This window comes from Dipodomys ordii, unplaced genomic scaffold, assembly GCF_000151885.1.
Source record: "Dipodomys ordii isolate 6190 unplaced genomic scaffold, Dord_2.0 Scaffold242, whole genome shotgun sequence".
NCBI lineage: Eukaryota > Metazoa > Chordata > Mammalia > Rodentia > Heteromyidae > Dipodomys > Dipodomys ordii.
Genome location: NW_012267458.1, coordinates 1,485,483 through 1,508,349, shown reverse-complemented (window position 1 = coordinate 1,508,349; position 22,867 = coordinate 1,485,483). Strand labels below are relative to the sequence as shown.

The 22,867-nt window shown below is 38.8% G+C and overlaps 1 protein-coding gene across 1 annotated transcript in view; it reads right to left on the bottom strand.

Annotated features, from left to right (window-relative positions):
• Snx7 (sorting nexin 7) overlaps positions 1-22,867 on the bottom strand; it is a 74,986-nt gene that overhangs the window by 8,909 nt on the left and 43,210 nt on the right. The window contains exon 8 of the mRNA XM_013036038.1: positions 6,349-6,501. Within this exon, the coding sequence (XP_012891492.1) occupies positions 6,349-6,501 (153 nt within the window). The remainder of the gene's footprint in view (positions 1-6,348; positions 6,502-22,867) is intronic.

The following is a 22,867-nucleotide window of genomic DNA, read 5'->3' as shown; positions in this document are numbered from 1 at the left end:
TGTTCATCAGTTCCCACGCAGGGTTTTTTTTTTTTTTTTTACCCTCTCAATCCTATCATAGTTTACCATATTTTGTTCCAAAGAGAATCCCCATCCTCACTGTGGCTTGGATCTAGTTCTATGGGCAGTTCTCCACTTTTCTCCCCATTTCACTTCCTCCTGAAACACTTCCAGTTCCAGCTGTGTTCCTTTCCTCCACCTTTCCAGCCCTCATGGTCCCCTGCCACGGCTCACGTCCACAGCTGCAGTCACAGCTGACTCTGGATCTGCTGCATTCCGCCTTTCAGAACTGTTCTCTCCTCTTCAATCATACACTTTTACAGCCTGTGACTCGAAAGCAGAACTAGCTCTTCTGTAATCTTTTAAGCCACTTCACTAAATTCTAAGAAATTTCACGGAGACGGGCTAGGGTTTTCCTTCTTTGTTTTCTCTTACCAGATTTTTTTTTTTAAAAAAGGTATTTTACCCCTAGGTAAATGGCATAGGAAGACAAAGGTTGCTCTTTGCTAGTTAGAACTAAGAGGCTATTCTCATTGCCTCTTTTAACAAAGTAATTTTTCTGACTTTTCAGCTCCAAAGGAACAGAACTTCCCATGGAAATCTAGATCCCAAATCTTCCTTAGACAGCAGTTGTAAAACCATTCTTAATAAAGTTTAGGATGGCTCATGTAGAAATGGCAGTCATGTAGGTATTAATGGCAGTCATTAAGATATTAAGAACATGTTGCGTGGAACATACGTGCTACCACAAAACTCCCTTTACAAACTCTCCTTCATCATAACTTCTCCATCTCATGAATTTCCTGTTAAAAATTTCATACTACTAAGCCACCCTTGATGTATTAAAGACAAAGAAAACAAAGACAGTAAGGTAATTACAAAGGTCCTCACACAAGAATGTAAAGGAGATCAGGGCTGTCTGACATGACTGGACTAGGTAGATTGTTGGTCTGTCTGTTTGTCTGTCTCTCTCTGTGCCCATTTTCTAAAAGGTAACTTTTAGAATTCTTTAGAACTCTTAAAAGAACTCTTTTAGAGTTCTTGCCAAACCCAGAGCTACTGTAGAGAAAGACTTTACTAACTGTGCTTTGCTGCTAGAAAGGACATAGGTTAGCTAAACAAACTCAATGATATTGCAGGAAAGCTTGCCTAAGAAGATGTTCTTATCATTTACAGTATCTGACAAAGACCATTTCTTGTGACTTTCCTATATTACTGGGATAAACAGCACCAACAGCAACAAAGGCAGATTCTCTTGGATGCCTACAGATAAACAATGAAAATGCCCATGGCTCTTCATCCAGCATGCCATGTGTATTAAGACAGTGTGAGGAAGTTCTTTTCTCTTGCTATTTGCATGCCCTTGTACAGTCAGTCATGTGCTGTAGTAACAATGCTTACAATGATAGGACACAAAGAACATAGTCTGGTGATACAGGGGTCACTTTAGTTTGTGGAAGTACACCCTTGGATGTTTGCAGAGCAAAGGAAACATCTACACACACCTTCCATAGAATAGATGTCTATTGCTGAACAACATATAGCTATTTTTGAAATTATTCACCACAGTCAGTTGGATTTTTGGCTTTATTGTGTTGTCATTCTTGTTTTTCTCAGACTTCAGAAACCTCTCCTTAATTATTAGTCATATAGAACAGAATAAAAATAATGATTTACCAATTCACAGTGAATATTTTATACTAGGAGTCAAAGGCCTCCCAACAAATTCATGTAACTAAGTACAACATTTCAATATGCTAACAACTGGAAGAACATATAGACACAAACTTGAGATGAATAATGACTTCCTTTCATTTTGATATTTAAATTTTGAGATATGTAAATGGTGGCCATTTCACTTCAGGCAAATAAATCCTTCATGGGAGACCCTTTTGGGGATTTATCTATGTAAATACTGAAGAAAATGGAAGTATTTTTGTTAGGATGTGAGTAAATTCAAGCAATAATTTCACTGAATATCTGAAATATTCTGAAGTGAACAGATAACAGCAGATTGCTTATTAGACAGTCTTTTTGCTAGTTAAGAATTACTGCTTTATTTAGGGCCTTGACCTCCTGATTTTGCCTTAGTAGACTGATGTGCAACATCTGATAACATTTTTTCATTCAGGAAAAAAAAGTCCCACGAATAACTTGAGTTGTAGAAGTCTTTGAAGTTACTGTATTCTTTAAAACACACACACACACACACACACACACACACACACAAAATCATTCTTCCAGGTTTAGATTTCCAAGGTCTATCAAAATTATACATACATATAATTTTGATAATATTGGGAAATAAAATTCATTTTAAGGACAGAGTTAAGAATTGTGGAAAAGAAAATCCACAACATGGTAAGATAAGTGTTAATAATAAGAAAACAGTAATTTGTGTGAACTGAATTCTACCTATAAAATGACAAGAGTACACATTTATGCAAGAGGTTAGTCACAAAACCTAAATATCTTAGTTGGACTTTGATGCAATTATTATGATCATTTTCTCTTAGGAAAGTAAAACATCTGAGTCTAGAAAAATTTGGCAAAACTTATCATGTAAAGAAAAAATAAATTTTTTGTCATTTTCTATGCCTTAATACACTTATGTTTTATAATCATAGCCATGAATACTACATACTCTAAATTTTCAAGGCATTCTTGTACAATTTATCTCAGGTGATGATCCTTAAAATTCAGCAATGTACACAGATAAATTTAAATCATTTGGTGATAATAAAGTCGAAATGTGCTTTTTTTAAGAGTTGTATTTTGAAATCATTCAAAAACTGAGGTTCATGAGTATTTTCTGCTATTGGCATTTATTTCAGGGTGCTGGTGTTGCATAGGAAGTTCAGGAGAACTAGTGGCTTTTCCTATAGTCCTCCCCTATGACCCAGCATTCCCACTTTTGGGCATTTACTCAAATGAAAACAAACAAGGCCATACCAATGGTACCAGCACAACTATGTTTATCACAGCATTATTCACCATAGCTAAGATATGGAACCAATCCAGATGTCCCTCAGTAGATGAGGGGATCAAGAAAATGTGGTATGTGTGTGTGTGTGTGTGTGTGTGTGTGTGTGTGTGTGTGTGTGTGTATGAATTCTATGCTTCTATCAGAAAGAATGACACTGCTCCATTTGTTAGGAAATGGAAACACCTGGAAAAAATCATATTAAGTGAAGTAAGCCAGTCCCAAAGAAATTTATGTCCCATGTTTTCCCTTATTGCAATAATTAGTATACATACAGGATAATCTTATCAGATGAGCTGGAAAGCTCAAAAGCTATATACATATGTCCATAGAAGATGATGCTAAGTGAAATGAACCCCAAGATATGGACACAAGAGTTTGTCTTTGTTGTTATTGTTTTAAATGTATTAAGAGATCTGTTTTGTTTCCTTGGTATATTCTTCCTCCTATGGTATATCCCCTGTTGTCACTGTACTTGGTGTTGGTACCCTGCATCTTGTATATACATTTGTCTAACCTGGGCAGAGGAAGGGGAATAACAAAATGCTGAAACAAGGACACAGGATGACTCATTGCAACAAGGATACCCACAGGACAGTATATTGAAAACAAACTTTACAACTTCAGGTGAAGGTGGGGTGGGGAGGAGTGTGGGGGAGGTGGAGGGAAGGGACAGTAGGACAAGGAAAGGGGTAACAATGATCGACAAGTAATGTCCTCATTACCTTACTCATGTAACTGTCCATAACCCCTCTGTACAGCAGCTTTACAATAAAATAAAATTTAAAAAAAGAGAACGTTTTTCAAGGGTACCTTTTCCCATAGAGTGAATGAAGTGGTCTCCAGTTAATCCATGACTTCAACTCCATTCCTCCTTTCTCCAAAAGACAGACAGTCTTTAGAACATGGTTTTTCATTCTATGCTCTCATTCATGTGTTCGCTATGCCTAGAACTCTAGTTTATTTATTTATTTATTTAAATTTTTGTGTGTGTCTGGGATGGGGAGATAGGGGGGATTGAACTCAGTGTTTAGAGCTTGCCAGGCAGGTACTTTATCATCTGAGCCATACCCTCAGTCTTTTTGCTTTTAGTTTGTTTATCAGATAGCATCTGTGGCTAACTCTGTCTGTCATACTGGCCTCCAATTGCAATCCCGCTGTCTCAATCTCTAAAGCAGCCAGAATTTCAGGTGTGCCAAACCTACCCAGCCTGATTTCTCACGTCTGACAACTTGTGGTCACTTGGGTTTTGATACAACCATAGTCTCTGAGTCAAAGTGCTCATTCATTTTTCATTAGATGCCCTGAATGTCTTTCTGTAATGGAACATGCCATTTTGTTATGCTCTCCATTGGATTTTTTAACTCAGGGTGTCATACTCATTAACCTGCTTTCTCAGCTGCAGCTCTACCAGTTGAGTCACACCTCCAGTCTTGGATTTTGTTCATTATTTGGAGGTGGGAGTCTCCTGGACATTTGAACTTTTCTCAGCTTTAGTCATCCATATCTCAGCCTTCTGAGTAGCTGAGTTTATAGGTGTGAGTCACTGGCACCTGGCTATTATCTTGTCTCAACTGACTATATCTTCATTAATTGTAACTACATCACAAAGAAACTGTTTTTCTTGTATACTCCCTTCTCTCCCCACCACACCCCACCCTGATATAGGACCCTTATATAGGTGCCCAATTAACTTTCTATCTCCCTGACCCCAATACCAGGGTTTGAACTCAGGGCCTTACATATGCTCAGCTTTGCTTACTTGGCAGGTGCTCTACCACTTGAACTATTCTTCCAGCCTTGTTTGTGCTGGCTATTTTGGAGATGGAGTCTAGCAAACTTTTTGGCAAGGGTTAGCCTTGAATTATGATGTCCAGATATCAGCATCCTGAGTAGCTAGGATTATAGGCATGAGCTTATAATTTGAGCTAGCTCAAATATCAGTATCACTTAATCTTTGAAAATAGACAAGATTTTTTTAAAGTATCTTTTACACATTTCTCTTGTTTCCTTTTCTTAGAGTTCATCTCATAAAACATTATTTTATATGATCACATGCACATAGTTATTGAGCCTTTGTCAACCACTGCTATGCTTATCCTCCTTTGATCTTGGTGTGTGAATATCTAGAGTCCTATATAATTTATCATGTCCCAGTGTGTGTGTGTGTGTGTGTGTGTGTGTGTGTGTGTGTGTGTGTAGCATTTTTATTTTCCTTTTGCCTTATTAGTTTATATTTGGGAGGAAAAGGGAGAGCACAGAAAAGGTGGAAGAAAGGTGAGCAAATACAGCAGTGATACTCACTAGAAACTATGTGAAAAATGAACTGTACATCTTGTGGGTAGGGACAGGAAGGAAAAACTGGGACACAGCAAGGGAAAGAGAGAAGTGGTTCAAAAAGAATTGTACTCATTTTTCATTATCTCATTCATGTAATTGTAACCCTCTGTATAACAACTCTACAATAACAATAAATAAAAAGGAAAAGTACTGTGACCTTCAAAACGGAAATTCCTTAAATATATCCTACATTGTTAATTTATCCAGAGATAAAGATGTATATTTTTAAAAAGTACAGGCTGGATGGAGAAAAGTGACAGTAGAATATTCCTCATTTGAGAAAATGTTTTTGAAAGAGTTAGTTGTAAAATTAAAAACAAAATGGTGACTCAAAATGAAAAAATGATGCTTAGGCTCTTTTCTGAGCCTTCTTCTCCCAAAATTGTCATTACTCTTTCCCTAACTGAATAAGAGGCACCTCTCTTGTGTTGTTATTATTGTGTTTGTTGTTGTTGTTGTTTTTGTCAGTACTGGGACTTGAACTCCAGGTCTGGGTGTTGTCCCTTTGTTTTTTTTTTTATTCAAAGCTGGTGCTTTACCACTTGAGCCACAGCTCTATTTCTGGAGTTTCGGTGGCTCATTGGAGATAAGATTTTCATCCACTTCTGTAGCTGGGCTGGCTTCCAACAATGATCCTCAGGTCTCAGCCTCCTAAGTAGCTAGGATCTCAGGTATGAGTCACTAGCATAGTGACATTCCTCTCTGACTAGTTCTGAAAGCTGAAGATGACAGCGGACTAAGTTACAGGTACAGACCCTGGACTAATGTTTCTGCTTACCGCAACCTCCATTCCTTTTCTTCCTTTACAAACTTTATAACAGAAAAGAGAGGAAAAGAGGGAAGCACTATCAAGTGTTTTAAATCCTTCCCAAACCAAGAAACTGAGGAGAAATCAAACAAAACAAAATGGCACCTGGCCACTCGACGGGCACTGAGCATTACAGAGGCTTTGGATGTGACTCAGTTCCTTATGGGGCTCTTTCTACTCAGCACAGGGAGTGAGCCACAGCGAAACCCACTGTTACCTGTTCGTAGTAGTGGATGTTCTCCTCGGCCATGTCTGTGAAGGCAGACTTGATATCGTTCTGCATGTTTTGCTTCCATCTTTCCCAGTCGGCTTTCAAGGCATTGTTTGCACATTCCACTTTATCTTCAAGTCTTCCAATCTCTTCTGTGAGCTGAAGTGGATCACAAGAGAGATAAATTATTCTGCATTGCCTTGCCATCAGGTGAACTCATTGAATTTATATAGACCATAATAGTGTGATAAGCTTAAGAAGAATTCCTCTGATTGGTGCTCGTATCACAGTCATCTGCAGTTGCCTGTTTAATGAGTACTACAGGAAAATGTGCACTGGTTCTGGGCAGAGCAGGGTTGTAAAGCAGAATTCTGGGGTTTGCCACCTGAGCACTGGGATCTTGTCTCAGTCTCTCGGGCTTGAGCTTTCAATTCACTTTAACAAAACAAATTATTTCAAAAACTTCTTTACCAACAGTGCCAATATCACCATCAGTTTGCTGATGTTTATTCCTATCCAAGGATATGGTTTCATTCACTTCAGTTTCCCAATCTTGGGCCCCAGTTTTGTATTTCACCAAAGCCCAATGAACTGACATGTAACATCCATCAAAACTAGGTGGCCAGGTGCCAGTAGTGATCCTGGCTACTCGAGGGGAAGAGATCTGAAGATCACAGTTCAAAGCCAGCACAGGCAGGGAAGTCCATGAGACTCTTATTTCCAATTAACCAGCAAAAAGCCAGAATGGAAGCTGTAGCTCAAGTAACAGAGCACTAGCCTGGAATGAAAAAGCTAAGGACAGTGCCCTGGTCCAGAATTCAAACCCCAGCACCAGCTCAAAAATAAAGAAAAGATGATTTTGTCCAACCTATAGGCTCAGGAGGTTCACAGAATAATTTCACTTAGCTGGTAGCAATGACAGACTCATGTCGCAAAGCCTGGTTTCAATTTTATGCCTCAGTACTAAATGGCTTAGTATTAGATCTGTACAGTTCGCTGCCAAAACTTTTGAGTAGGAAATCTAGTCATTATGTCTAACATATCAATACATTTTATATGTGCATAGATTCATATCCTCACACACATTTATCCAGGGCTTCATCTGTACCAGCAACTTAGCAATGAAGATGAGACAAAAAAAAATCCAAGCTTTTCCAGAGTTTGTGCTCTCTAGGGGAGACGCAGATTACACCAAAATAAATAAAACATGATCTATCAGGGACAACTGGGAGCTAAGCAGAAAGAAAGGTGAGAAATGCTAGAGAAGATGAGCAGGGAAAGCTAAAGGAGAACCAATCCTTTGAATGAGGGTCCACATTAGTGGTGGGGACACTGGGGGGGACACTGCGGGGAGTGGCGGGCACAGGGTGTGATCCTGGCCCTGGGGGGGACACTGCGGGGAGTGGCGGGCACAGGGTGTGATCCTGGGGGTGAACGCATCTCTGGGTGGCTTCTCTGTGGTAAGGAGACACTGTGGCTGTGACCGAGGGAAAGACAACAGGAAGGGCTGTGGACAGAGTTCAGAGAAGCACGGGTGATCAAATCACAGTATGCTACCTAGTCTGTGAGTTGGAGCAAGAGTTTATCAAGACAGACCCAAAGCTAGAAAAATGTGAGCCTCATGCCTGTAATCCTAACTATTCAGGAGGCTGAGATCTGAGGACTGCAGTTCAAAGACAGCCTAGGCAGACACATGGAGAGCCTCTTCTCTCCAATTAAACCGCATAAAAGCTGGAAGTGGAGGTGTGGCTTAAGCAGCCCAATACCGGTGTTCAGCAAAAGAGCCAAGCAAGAACAAGATCCAGTGACAGCACAAAAAGAAAAGAAAGAATACAAGGGTCTGGCTTGCTCCTAGATATTTGCTCATCATCCATATGGCCTTTTTTAGAAACTACAATGGAGGGTGAAGAAGTAGGCTTCATCCTTGAGTACTCATGCGAACAGGGAAAAATAAGAGCAACTGGTTAAAGAGAACAGGAAAGAAATCTCATGTCAAGTACTCTGCTGGTGTAAATTCACTGACTCATGCTTGCTTTGGGGTTTCTGAAGAACAAAAGGTTCCTCCAATAGGGGTTGGGGAATGGGAAGAATGATGATAGACAGGTAGGTGGCTGGCTGTCACCTTCTAAAAGAAGCTTTTCCTGAGGATGGGAGGATCAAAAACAGAGGGGGAGTAAATGAGGAGTGTAAGGAAAAGGAGGAAGAAATAAAATCAGATTCGAGATACTGAGGCTAAAATGTCAGAAGCAAGAGACTGTGATACCAGGCTATGTGTGAGTACAGGACAAAGGTCCATGTTCTTGAAGTCAATTGGAGGGAGGGTTGGGTAGAATACAGAGGCTTATAGGCTCTTATGGTCCTGTCCTGTCGTGTCTGCTGGGCCATACAAACCCTAAACTCATTCAGTTACAAACAGGTCATCAAATCCAGTTAGGGGAGGCCAATTACACTCCAAAGTGGCTTTACTATACAAACTCAGGAGCAGTTCATGTTTTCAAGAAAACAAGCTGGAAAGTACGAACAAAAAAGTAACGGACTTCATTCTTCATTTACCTACTATTTATTCCCATCTGTTGTGGGTAGAGACTTGTTAGATGTTGTAAGAGATTTTAAAAAAATCAAATGATATGTTGTTTCTTGAACAGATGGGTCCAAATTAATCGCCCCCCCCCAAAAAAAAACCATGATTTTTCCTTTGCTCTTATAAAAAAATAGTAGGATCAAACTCTCAAATGATTATTTAAAAATTATTAAGGAGTATTTTCCTGATGGGAAAGACATCATGAATTTAAAGAGATCATTATTTGTAGAAATCAAACTCTATCTTCTGTTCCCGTGACCTTATGAGACTATTTTCATAAACCATTGGCCATTATATTTTTTATCAGTAATTTTTTTTCCAGTCCTGGGGCTTGAACTCAAGGCCTAGGAGCTATCGTAGAGCTAGTTTGCTCAAGGCTAGTACTCTACTATTTGAGACACAGCTCCATTTCTGGCTTTTTAATGGTTAATTAGACATAAAAGTCTTAAGGACCTTCCTGTCTGGGCTGGCTTTGAAATATGATCCTCAGATCTCAGCCTCTTAAATAGCTAGAATTACAGGTGCCATTAGTGTCTGGCAATAATTAATAATTACTGAAGCATAAAATGTCACAAGCCCTCAGGGGAAAAAATACAAATGAACATTTTCCCCAAAAACATTTCCCTGAAAACATTTCCTGGTAAGTCAAAAATCTTCTCTGGCAAGGTAAGAAAAGTAAAAGCAGAAAGATCCCATTATTCTGCCAGATGACTGTAAGCTTTTAGATTTTTTCCCCCTTTAAATAGGAATCAGTTTGTATCCAACATCTAAGCAGTACTCATTATATACTAAGTGCCATGTGAGGCACAAGACCCTCTTGTCAAATGTTTCCACTTCTCATTGTGAAACACTTCTGTTACAGAGGCAAATCTTTATTTAACACCAAAAAATTCTCCCAAATACTAATGTAGTTCCAGAATGAGTGTAACATGGCAGGCTTTAATGTGTTTCTTAAATTGGGATTCCTATACCTAGAAAACACCCACAGGGAACCTGGAGAACTACTAAAGTCAAGGATAAAAATGGTGTAATCTCGTAGCTCTCTCACGGAGATCAGAGAGAAATACTAATGTAAGCATATTAGGAAATGGTAGCGGTAACATGAAAGTTTAAACTGGAGATCTTAAGGAAACTTTTGAGTTTGCACTGGCCTCAGATGGGTCTCTAAGATTTTCTGGAGTAGGTTTCCAACTTCCTTATGATCTAGAAAGTAAACCGCCTGACTGATCAACTATGTATTTAATGAATAATTTATAGTTTTTGGTATGATCATTGTGGAGGACTTAACTGTTCTGATTGCCAGCAATTTTATCCAAGTAGAGAAAGGGCTTCCCTACTATTTCTCTAAAAGAAAATAATGTAGTTAAACTTGTTCGCATATATCACTGCTAAGAAGCAATCTTAGGGAGAAATTCAGTCATCTCTCTAGGAAGGAATCACCAAGCCAGGCACATGTCTTTATTTACAAGAACAATAGTAAGGATGTACAAATTTGAAAAAAACATAGAATCTTTCCATTATCAAGACAGGTTCCCTAGTATTTTTCCAGTAAGTTTTTGACTTTATATTTTTGACAGTCTGGGATTTGAACTCAGGGAGGGCTTTGCCATGGCTAGGGAGATGGTTCACCACTTGAGACAGGCTAGGCCCCCAGCACCCTAGCCCGTTGGTTCCCCTAAAATCTTAACAGAGCTACTCTTAATATAAAGGAAAAGTCGTTTCTTCATTAACATAAAATGGCAATCGCACAAAAATTAATTTTTTGTATGTAAACACGCGAGGCTAACCCTTACCTTGAGCTGAAAACTACCATTTCTGGTACAAGCAAATATAAATCAGTATTATAAAATAAAATGTCCTTAAAACATAAGTGGCCAATTCATATCTGCCCATGGCCAGGTTGATTTTATACTAGGGATCTAACAAGGGCTAAAAGGAGAATTTCCTCATGATAAATCTGTACAATAAGAGAATCAGAAAGAGAAAAATCTCTGAGTAGATGGATAAAAGCAGTTAAAAATATAAACCTATGATATACAGCAACTACTTGTCAAATACTAAGTTATAGGAAGGAAAAAATCTATAGTAAACATCACTATTAGTGGAAAAAATCTTGAGAGTATTTACTTATAATAAGGAATGATAGAAGCATTTTCCATGGCTAATAACATTATCATGGTTTTTGCCAGTGTAGTAACAGATGAAAAAAGTAAACATAAGGTATAATTATTGAATAAATAAGACAAAATTACCAATATGCACATATGATAGAATTTTCTATGCAGAGAAAATTTCAGAATCTCTAAGAAAATAAAAAACTAATTTAAAAGATTGTTGAATATAAGATTAAAAGCAAGACAGTTACATTCCTAAACTGAGCAAAGAAGTTGGGCAATAAACACTCTGAAGTATAAAATTTATGATTAATGCAAACCAAAAAAAAAAAAATGAGTTCCAGGAGCTGGTGGCTCACGCCTGTAATCCTACCTACTCAGAAGGCTGAGATCTGAGGCTTGTGGTTTGAAGACAGCTTAGGCAGAAAAGTCCCCATGAGACTCTTATTTCCAATTAGCCACTCAAAAACCAGAAGTGGTGCTGTGGCTCAAGTAGTAGAGTGCTAACCTTGGGCTCAGGGACAGTACCTAGGCCCCGAGTTCAAGTCCCACAACTGACCAAAAAGAAAAAAAGAAAAAAAAAACAGGTACTGAAATTTTAATGACATAGAAGATCATTTAGGAAAAGAAATGTTTTAAACATTATTGAGCGATATTAAAGATTTAAATAAGTGAAATACTTAAAGAAACTCCTACATTCATTCATTCCTTGTCTGTCTTTCTCTCTTTCTCTTCCTTTCTTTCTTCCTTCCTTTCTTGTCCCGGGGCTTGAATTCAGGGCCTAGGTGCTGTCCCTGTGCATTTTATTGCTCAAGGCTAGTGCTCTACCACTTGAGCCACAGCTTCACTTCTATCTTTTTGCTGGTTAACTGAAAATAAGAGTCTCTTGAGTTTGCCCTGGGCTGGCATTGAACCATGATCATCAGATCTCCGCCTCTTGAACTGGTAGGATTATAAACATGAGCCACCAATACTCACCACTCTTTTGCCTCAGTTTAAATAACAGACTTCAGGTAATCATTCCTAGAACAGCACAGGTCTTTTCTGTTGTCAATAGAAAGGAACAATCCACTATCATTTTCTTGACCTCCTTAGAACCAGAATACTTTGTTCTTTTTGTTTTTAACTTTGCTGTTGGAATATAAGCTCTGCTATGAATGGTCATATGTCCGTCTTTTCATCAGTAACTCCAAAGCTTAACATTTTTTGAGGATTCAATAAATATTTGTAGATTAAATGGATATTAGGAAGGTAAAATGTCAGTAAGGAATCCTTGGCTTGTTTTCTTTTTTTTTAAATTTTTTATTGTGAAAATACTGTACAGAGAGTTTACAATTACACGGGCAAGATAATGAGTACATTTCTTATCAAGCATTGTAGCCTCCTCCTTTGTTTCCCCTTCCCATCCCCTTGGCTTGTTTTCTTACTAGTTTTCAGGCTACTTTCTTTACACTGATAAACAACACCTAATCTTAAATTGCTAATGTTTCTATCCTCAAAGGCATATATCTCCAATTTTTGAGTAAAATACAATGTAAGGATATTAGTTATTCTTACTTTGGAATATCATTATTTTCCTTTTGAGATTGCTTCTCTACTATATCCTTCTACGGAAAAAAAAAACCCTGAAACCATTCAATCTATTTATTCAAATCTTAAAATTTTCTCTTCACAATTAGAAAACTGGGGAATTATCATTTTGAAAAGTTCTTGAAAAGAACATACCTAAATAAAAAAGATTTAGATTGCTACTCTATCAAAAGACAATAGAAAATTGAAAAACTCAATTCCAATCTGACAGTTACCTTTTTTTTTATTACAAGCATTAATTAAATTGCAGGGGAGAGAGAGGAGGACTCTTAACAATAAAAATGTATTATTTTCTGATCCATGAGAGAGGTAAGATGTGTCTGAACAAATTAAATGGTTGATTATACAATGCTGCTCATGCATGCATGTGATTATTAAGTAGTACCTTTTTATTATAATACACACTTTTCTCAAAAAGTTGAAATCTCTCTCTCCTCAAAAACCATTGCCAATTTTGTTATCCAAATGAAACTTGCTCAATAACACACAATGCATTTTCTAAAAATGACAAATTGAGTCATAAAACACCCACAAACGCAGTTGACACATCACCTTCAAAACAAGCACCTCCAACATCATTAACATGCCTCAGACAATAATTATGATTTCTTGTTACACTGCCAGCACACACACAAAAAAAGCCAATTGTCAAAATGGAAGCCTTCTAGGAAATGAAGAGTTCTCCTCTGAATCTTCTGCAAGGTTAATCACAGCAAATATACAGGAAATCAAGAGTTTCATTCTTTCCAGGTGAGTCTGGGAGTTCTATTATTAACAACCTTTTTAAAAGTGATGATTTGATTCCTTAAAAACAAAACATCATCAACAGACACTAAGAGACAACTATACCATTAAAACTTACAATGCATGTCCTGCACCAGTGGCTCACACCAGTAATCCTACTGCAGACATGGAGATCAGGAAGACTGAGGTTGGAGGCCAGCCAGGTAAAAATTTTGTGAGATTTCCATCTCAACCAACAGCTGGTCATGGCAAAAGAAGCATAAATAGGGGGCTGGGAAGGTGGCTCAGTGGTAGAGTGCTTGCCTTGCATGCTTGAGGCCCTGGGTTCGATTCCTCAGCACCACATAAGAAAAAGAAAAAAGTCGGAAGTGGTGCTGTGGCTCAAGTGGTAGAGTGCTAGCCTTGAGCTGAATTGCTGAGGGACAGCGCTCAGGCCCAGAGTTCAGGCCCCTCTACCAGACCCAAAAAATAAAAAATAAATAAAAAAGAAGAAGCATAAATAGGTGATCATAATCCAGGTCAGCTCAGACACAAAACCAAGACATTATCTCAAAAATAGTTAGAACAAAAAGGGCCAGAGGCATAACAAGTACAAAGCCCTAACTTCAAACTCTAGTACAGCTAAGAAAAAAAAAATCAATCTGCAGTGTGGCAGAACATTTCAAGTCACAAATAATATTCTACAAGAGAATGTCAAGTGGAATTTACATACATGCCAAAATTAAATGGTTGATGTTAGCTATCTCAAGTATGATAATAATCAGCTCTACTGGACTCAGATGTAAACTTCTATGGTGGACCAGTGGTTTTTCCCATGAATAAAGGATCAACAACCTATCCATAACTGTTGCTGGGAAATGCTTTAAAAGTTTTGGAATACAGTTAATTGCACAATTTCTTAGAGTCCTTCTTGGAGAATTCCTACGAGTACAAAGTTGACACATTAACTATTTCTCTGGGCCTCAATTATCACATTTATAAAATAAAAATAACAATGTTCACACATCATTATATTTTGTGAGATGTAAATGAGGTGATACACATAGATTCGGCCTCTGCCTGGCACACAGTAATTGCTTATAAAATATTAGCTCATTGTCATCCATAAGCGGCTGATCTGGTAAAAATACAGCTCTGATAATAATTCTCTTGGGGGATCATTTTGAAGCATCTTTGTGCCTAGTACTACCTGGCTCACAGCCCTTTTTCTGCCTATTTCAACTTGATTAATTAAAAAAATAATACCTACTTTAAAGAAAATAGGAATGGGGCTGGGAAGGTGGCTCAGTGGTAGAGCACTTGCCTTTGCATGCTCAAGGCCCTGGGTTCGATTCCTCAGCACCACATAAGAAAAAAGCCGAAAGTGGCGCTGTGGCTCAAGTGGTAGAGTGCTAGCCTTGAGCTGAAGAGCTGAGGGACAGCGCCCAGGCCCAGAGTTCAGGACCCACGACCGGACACCCCCCCAAAAAAAAAGAAAACAGGAATGCAACTTTATGACATCAGCGCAACTGGATACATTCTAATTTCTAATTTATTAAGAATTAGGGAGACTCACAACTGTTAGCATAACTTTTGGTTTCAATTTAGCAGCCTAGAGTTGTCACTTGCTTTCAAATAATTTTATCCATGTGGACCTGTGGACCTCAAACTCCTTCATCAGGGGTAAAGTACTTATAAATCTTCAGGGAGAAAGGCTAGGGTATAGTTAAAACTAGCTGTGTCACTAAGCAGAGCGCTTTATCTTTCTTCTTAAACTCTCCACTACTCTCCAGTGGTACAGGCCATTATGGCTTTTTCCCATTGCCTTGGAGTCTGGACACGACTTTCTGATTTTCATGCGGGGAAATAGGGTAACCATTTGGACACTAAACTCAGCTCCTCCATTTTTCTTTCCCTTCTGAACTATTCGGTCCTGAAGCTGATGCTGCTCAGTGGGGAACACAAATAATGTCTGTGCTGGTAGAGGAAGGAAGGGACAAAAGGTTGTCATGGCCTTGAACCGGGGGAGACAGGAGCTGCTGCTGTATCCTGCAGCAGGAGAACCTGCCAATCAAGAGTGAGGAGGGCATTGCATGGGGCTGGGTGAGGCTGGCATGGGGAAACAGAATGGGAGCAGGGAAAATGGAGGCTCTCACATAGGTGTGATCCAGTGTGGAGTATTCAAAAAAAAAAAAAAAGCCCATGAGCATGCCCACTTATGGAGGGAGAAGACATGTGCTATGCCCTGGATTACAGCTGGGGTCTATGATCGGGCCAGCAGACAGAGGTGGGGTGATGGGAACCTGCCTCCCAAACAGATTGCAAATGACCAAGAAGATTCCGTAAACAAAAGATTCAGTAGGGGAAAAAAAGTCTTCACTTACGCCAATGCCTAGAAATATAGAATAAATTAAAAAGCACACTTAATGGAGTGATTTACACTGTACTAGGAAAAAAAGAAAACAACCAACCAGCCAATCAAAAGAGAGAAATATTGGCTTTAGTTTTCTTAGTTCCAGATAGAGGTCTCCCTATGTAACCCATGCTGTCCTTGAACTCAGTCTTCCTGGCCTAGCCTCCCACATGCACAAATCCTAGCCTGGCTTTATGGAATTATTTTTTCTTTTGTCAGTCTTGGGGCTTGAACTCAGGACCTAGGTGCTGAGCTTCTTCACTCAAGGATAGTGCTCTACCACTTTGACCTACAATATCACTTCTGGTTTTCTAGGGGTTAATTGGAGTTCAGAGTCTCACAGACTTTTCCTGTCTGGCCTGGCTTTAAACCACAATTCTCAGATCTCAACTTCCTGAGTAGCTAGAATTACAGGCATGAGCCACCAGTGCCCAGCCGATATTTTTCTTTTTTAGATACTATTTAATCTATTTATACTTTAAATAATACATGTTACGACACTACTTAATATTCTCTAATCTTTCACAAATTCATACGATAGCTTAGCGAAGATTTCAAGTAACACAAATTGGAGGTTAAATGTATAAATTCATTGTCAACAGCTTTTTTCAAACTAAGCATTATCAACAGCTTTCTTAAGAATAAGCATTATTTCTGTATGTTCATGGATAAAGAAGAAGTAATGACCGATTAAGATCACAAGTTGAGTAAAGTGAATCAGAGCTCTACCCAGACTTCTAGCTCTCAGTGTGTTACTGCTTTAAGCATAATCAAAAATTTATCAAGTGTCCAAGCAGGGCCAAGAGTAAAAGGAATATGTAAGACAGGCCCTCAGGACACATTTCTTATGAACAAAATGTTTAAATTAAAAAGAAATTGAATCTATTTTGAGTTTGTGCACTGACAACTGCTTAAACTTATCATCTTCACCACAGGAGAACGCCACAAAACAAACTACAAATCCAAAGGACACCAGAAGTAGACTTTTTAAAAAAAAAATCCTGAGAAAAACATGACTGGAATTTTAAGCTACTCCTTTTACTTTATCCATCTGTTAACTTTCTCTGTAGCAATGAAGAAAAAAAATCATGTTTCTAGAAAAAAAAACCAGAATGTATAATCTTGCCTTAGAAAAGTACCTACATTAATGTTACTACCTTTCTGTTTTTTCTCCAGTCTTTCTTTGTCAGCTGGATTCTTTCTGCTCTCATTCATTCAAGGCTGTACATTTATAAGTTTGTTTTTCAGATTAGTAAACCTTAATAGTCAGCTACTTCCCTGAGCACATTTCATTAGTAAATATCAATATCTCGATTGGTTTTTCTGGGTAACAGTGATAGGGAGCCAACTGTCACCTAGGCTTGTGTTCAAATGGACATACTGGTTTGTGCAAATACCCCTCAAAAGAAAAAGTACATTTTTTTTTGCTACAAATATGCTTGGGGAAAATGTGTTGGTCTTTGAGATGATTTGAAAATGCTTCATCTCTGTTTCATATTTATTTGTTTATTATTTATTGTTGAGTCCTTCCATGTTAGAGTAAGGACAGGAAGTAGAAAAGAAAATGGTGTACAGAGAAAATAAGCATAGGTCAAGGTAAGTCCATAAACACACATGGTAAATGGATGTAGATTTGAACCAGGCTCCCAACCATCTGGTTGGTTCAGCACAATGGACAGTGGATGGAAGACAATGTGGGACTGGGTGTTAGCCCAGTATGTGAGGAAGCTAGAAACACACTCAGGAGAGGAAGCTCTACCACTGCAGCTGACAGGGAAAGACAACCCTGCCCACAGGGCCTCATACCTAGGGCTATTGGTGCTCAGCACAACTGGGTTTGTGGAGCAGGAGGACTGAAAGTTCAAGACCAGCTTGGGCTACACAGGGAGGCCTTTATTGGACAAAGAAAAGGAAAACTAATTGATCTTGTTGAGTTGGTTGGGGTGGTTCTTTTCTAGAATGTCCTTCATTCCATAGCTACATTGATGATTCATTACCAAGGACAACTTGGTTTAAATAATCTTACAACGTTTTTATTATCTGTATATTAGGTGTATTGAACTTACCTGAGAAGATCACTATTCAACTCAATAAAATATGTAAAGTGGTCCTCTTCCTCTTCTTTTCCTTTCCCTGTTTCTTTATTCCCTCCTGCCATCTCTCCTTTCTCTTCTTTCTAGTGTGTGTGTGTGTGTGTAGATGCACGTGTGTGTGCATGTATGTGTGTACACACAGGTACTAAGGCTTAAACTCAGGACTGGAAAGTGTCCTTCAGCCCTTCATTTAAGGTTGGTGTTCTACTTACTTGAGCCACACCCATATTTCTGACTTCTGGGTGGTTAATTGGAAGTAAGAGTCTCATGGACTTCTCTCCTCAGAATAGCTTCGAACCATAATCCTCAGATCTCAGTTCCTGAGTAGCTTGAGGTACTAGTATGAGCCCCGACCCTGGCACCCTTTCTTTTCCTAAACAATGTGAAGATCAAAAAATGGAAACCTAACTACTACTTTCCAACTTTTGCTGAAATGAACAATATATACTCCAAAGAAAGTCCCTCTAATATCACTAATACAAATATTTGAAATCTAACCTTGGTTAGGCATTAGGCTTTGAGTTTTAATGTGCTGACTTTACATGCTATCATGTTCTATAGCTGAGAGCAGTGTCAAAGAATGCACACAACTTGTCCCAAACTACAAAGGTAAGACGTAGAGACCTCACAACGCCTTGGATGAACTCACACAAAATTTTGTCATTGGAATTAAGAACTTATCTTTAAATTCTGTTCAGGAACTGCTCTACTTGGTCATAATAGGGCACAAAATTAAATAATGAGTGGGAAGAGCCTGTGTGGTGAAATCCTAGATCCCACCAGATAGACGAGACAGAGTCCTGGGCTGGAATGTGGTTTAGTGGGAGAGTGCTTGCCTAGCATGCATGAAGCCCTGGGTTTGATTCCTCAGTACCACATAAACAGAAAAACAGAAAAAACAGGTAGTGGCGCTGTGGCTCAAGTGTTAGAGTGCTAGCCTTGAGCAAAAAGAAGTTCAGAGATAATACTCAGGCTCTGAGTTCAAGCCCCAGGACTGGCAAAAAAAAAAAAATGTCTTGTTTCTTTACTTGCTTTTTTGGGGGCAATTTAATTAGGCATCTATCATTTTTTAATAGCCATTTACAGATTATACAAAGAAGACTGCATAGATTTCTTTTCCTCCCCTTACTAGTCAAGACTATGAAGCCATGAATGCCAGGCTAGCCAGACAAGAATGAGAAGAGGTGGGATTTGAGACTTCCTGTGCTTCTTCCAGGAGAATTCTGCTGGAGGCCTTGGTAGCATCCCAAATCCTATTACACAAAGAGTACTTCAGCCAGTATGCTGACGGGTCAAGAGGCCAGGAGTGATAGCACAGATTCATTTGTTTTCTTGTTGTTTTACCTAGAATCCTTCATCCATTTCCTTCTTACTACTGAAGAGCCCAAGTGTTTTTCAAATATCTTTACCAGGAGGTATCACCTGGCTATGGTCAGTCCAACACCCTTATTGATTGGTTTTAATCATCACTCTTCACAATCCTGAGCACAAGGCCAGAGGAAAAGTTGGATGAAGCTCACTATAAATTGACAGAGGACATATACAAGAAAAAAAAAAGGCTCTTGTTTCCTTTCACATTCTTAGCTGTTATTTGAGCATGTGCATCTTTTCCTGGGCGGAGCTGCATATGTGTGTGAGACATATAGATGGAAGTGGACAAGAAAGAGCAAACTAGATCACAATAAGTGATGAGGTCTATAGAAGAAAGTATATAGCTTGTAAAAAGGTCAGGAAGAGGCGACCCAGCAAATATCTAAAAAGAAGAGGGAACATCTGTTCCACACCGTAATCAAGGCTCATTATGTCCACATTAACATTGCTATAAAGCTTCCTGTAATTAGAGGAAAGGTACTCTTTCTCTGTGCAGCCTTGAGTATACTACCAAGATCACTCAAAAATTAATAAGCATCCATTTCAGCATGAAAGAAAACACAGGCTCAAAATTAGCATGGCATGTAGAGGAAAGACCAGCCTGGATAAAGTTAGTATCTGTTCGCATCTACTGAATGTGGCTGCATGCAAATCCACATTTTGACCATCTTATGGAAATGTATTTTTTGTTCATATAAATATACTGCTAAACAGCCATGGCATTATATCTAGATCCAAATCTCAGTCTATGCACATATTGTTAAATGTCAAATGTATTCATATTCATTTATAGTTGAAAGTTGCTTTGAATGGAAAACTATAAATCTCCCATTCAAAAACAAAAAGGAAAAGAAAATGGGTAGGCAGCATTACTTAGCACCACAGATAAATCTTATTTATTTTATAGCTAAAGTGATGAGATAAATAAACATCTGTCAAATGCAAGCTCCAGCTAAAAGCTTACTAACAGACAGGTGCTGGTGGCTCATGCCTGTAATCCTAGTTACAAGAGGCTGAGATCTGAGCATCAAGGTTCAAAGCCAGTCCAGGGCAGGAAAATTCATGAGACTCTTATTATCTCTAACTAAGCACTAATAGGCTGTAAATGGAGCTGTGAGTTAGGTGGTAGAGCACTAGCCTTAAACAAAAAAGCTAAGGAACAGCACCAAGGCCCTGAGTTCAAATTCTTGATCTGTTCCCATTCCCAAAACAAAACAACTCCTTACTACCAAACCTCAAAACCGTCAAGTTCTTACAATTATCTGCCAACTTTACAAGCTAGTAAAGAGACTGTAGTAGCACTGTCTCTTTTGCTAAGTGACGACTCATCTTTCGTCTACCTCTCTCTCTGATTCCCCCTGAAATTCTCCCCTCACTTCTTCAGTACAGAGGCTCACTGGATCCATACCAAGGACGAAATCTTCATTCTCTAACCTGGCAAGTAAGACCTACAGCCCTCATCATCCCACACTGTTCCCTATATTCTCCTCCTTTCCCATGCTCTGTCAACTTGAACTACTTTTGTGTGTGTATGGGAGTGTGTGTGTGTGTGTGTGTGTGTGTGAGTAATGGGGCTTGAACTCTGGGCCTGGATGCTATCCCTTAGCTTTTTCACTCAAGGCTGGCACTTTACCACTTAAGCCACCATTCCACTTCCAGCTTTTGGTTGTTAATGGACATAAAGTAACTCACAGTCTTTCCTGCCAAGGCTGGCTTATGAACTGCAATCCTCAGATCTCAACCTACTGAGTAGCTAGGATTACTGGTGTGAGTCACTAGCACCTGACTTTGAACCACTTTTTTTTTTCCCATCATGGGGTTTGAACTCTGGGCTGGGCACTGTCCCTGAGCTCTTCAATTCAAGGTGAGCACTCTATCACTTGAGCCACAACATCACTTGTTTTCTGGTGGTTAATTGGAGGTAAGAGTCTTACGGATTTTCCTGCCCTGGCTGTATTTGAACCACAATCCTCAGATCTCAGCCTCCCTAGTAGCTAGGATTACAAGAGTGAGCCACCAGCCCTTGGCTGGACCTATTTTAATAATATCTATTCTTCATATTTTCCCCACTCTTCAATGAACAATTTCATAGTTACAAGACCTTACTCAAATATTATGTCTATATAGTCATCAAAATAGTAGCAGCTAACAACTGAGTATTTTAAGTATAATTCAAGCAATTGACCTGCATTATGTTGTTTAATCCTTATGCAAGTCTATTAGAAAGACACTAATAATTTTCTCAAATTAAATATGGTAAGAGGCTAAAAGAAGTTACAAACTTATTCTGGGTCACATTGTTAATAGGCAGATAAGCTAGGACTTGTTTCCATCTAATTCCATAGCCTAAAAAAAAATTTTTCAATTCAACCGGTTGGCTTGCCTTTGAATTGGGCAGCAGTTGGATTTTTTTTCCGGGGAACAGGTCATTCGGAAGCCATTAATTTCTTGCCAGAGATAAGAGCTACAAACCACAAACCCTAAGAAGCAGCCACGTTATAACTACCCAGGTAATAAAGCAAAGAAATCACTATCAAGTATTATTTGATTTTATAAGATTATATTATTTTTGGTGGACACGTCTGTGTCATGAGCGAAAGAAACGATACTGAAATTTTGTGACTTATGCCATTTACAGAGTTATAGGCAATGCAAGGAGCCTTATGTTTGCATACAACAGAGCCCACCATGAATATACCCAATGGTATATTCACCATGACCTCTGGAATGCTGCATCACTTCTATCTTTCTACCCAATAATTATAACTCTCCTAGCTCATTGCCTTTCTTGGGAAAGCCTCATTTCACTGACCAGTTAGTTCCCTAAGAAATGCTATACTGGCTTTGCACATAGCATCCCACCGAAAGGTTACTTTGATGGAGGAGTCTCTCATGGCAGCCCCAGCAGATCTCCATAGAAATGGCCCCAGGGTTGTCTCCAGTGTGGCCCTATCTGAGTTGCCATGGTAAACAATCAGGCAAGATCGCTATATTCAGTTTTCTGCCAGGGTCTCCATGGTGACTGTACAAGAAGCTCCTTAGCAGGACCTCACAAGGGCGGGTTTCCATGGTGACCCCATCCTGCATATTTTTAAGCAACTTCCTTTCAGTTGTCTGTGACCAGTCATGGCAGATTCATCTATAAAGGAACTCTAGCAGGTTTCTCTCTAAAGATAACATCATGATTTATAGGGACAGGCTTGTCAACAAATTAACTCTTTGCAATGTAAAAGATGACATTCACAGATCATTTTCTTTACATTTTTAGGAAGGATCTATTTTGATAGGCAACAACAAGAAATTTGTAATGATATTCTGTTAAATGAGTCTGCTTCAAGTCTTAATTTAAAATATCTTACAGAATATAATGCAGGTAATTACAATTGATAATTTCTCCAACCTCATAACACATAGCTACGAAGTATTAAATATGGTGAACAAGATATGCACAAAGACAAATGAATGACCATTAGGCTATAGTGAGATATCAAGAATTTTTTTTTTTATAAAGAACACGAAAATAAAAAAGATACTTGCATCGGGCACTGGTGGTTTATGCTTGTAATCCTAGCTACTCAGGAGGCTGAGATCTGAGGATCATGGTTCAAGCCAGCCTGGGCAAGAAAGTATGTGAGGCTCT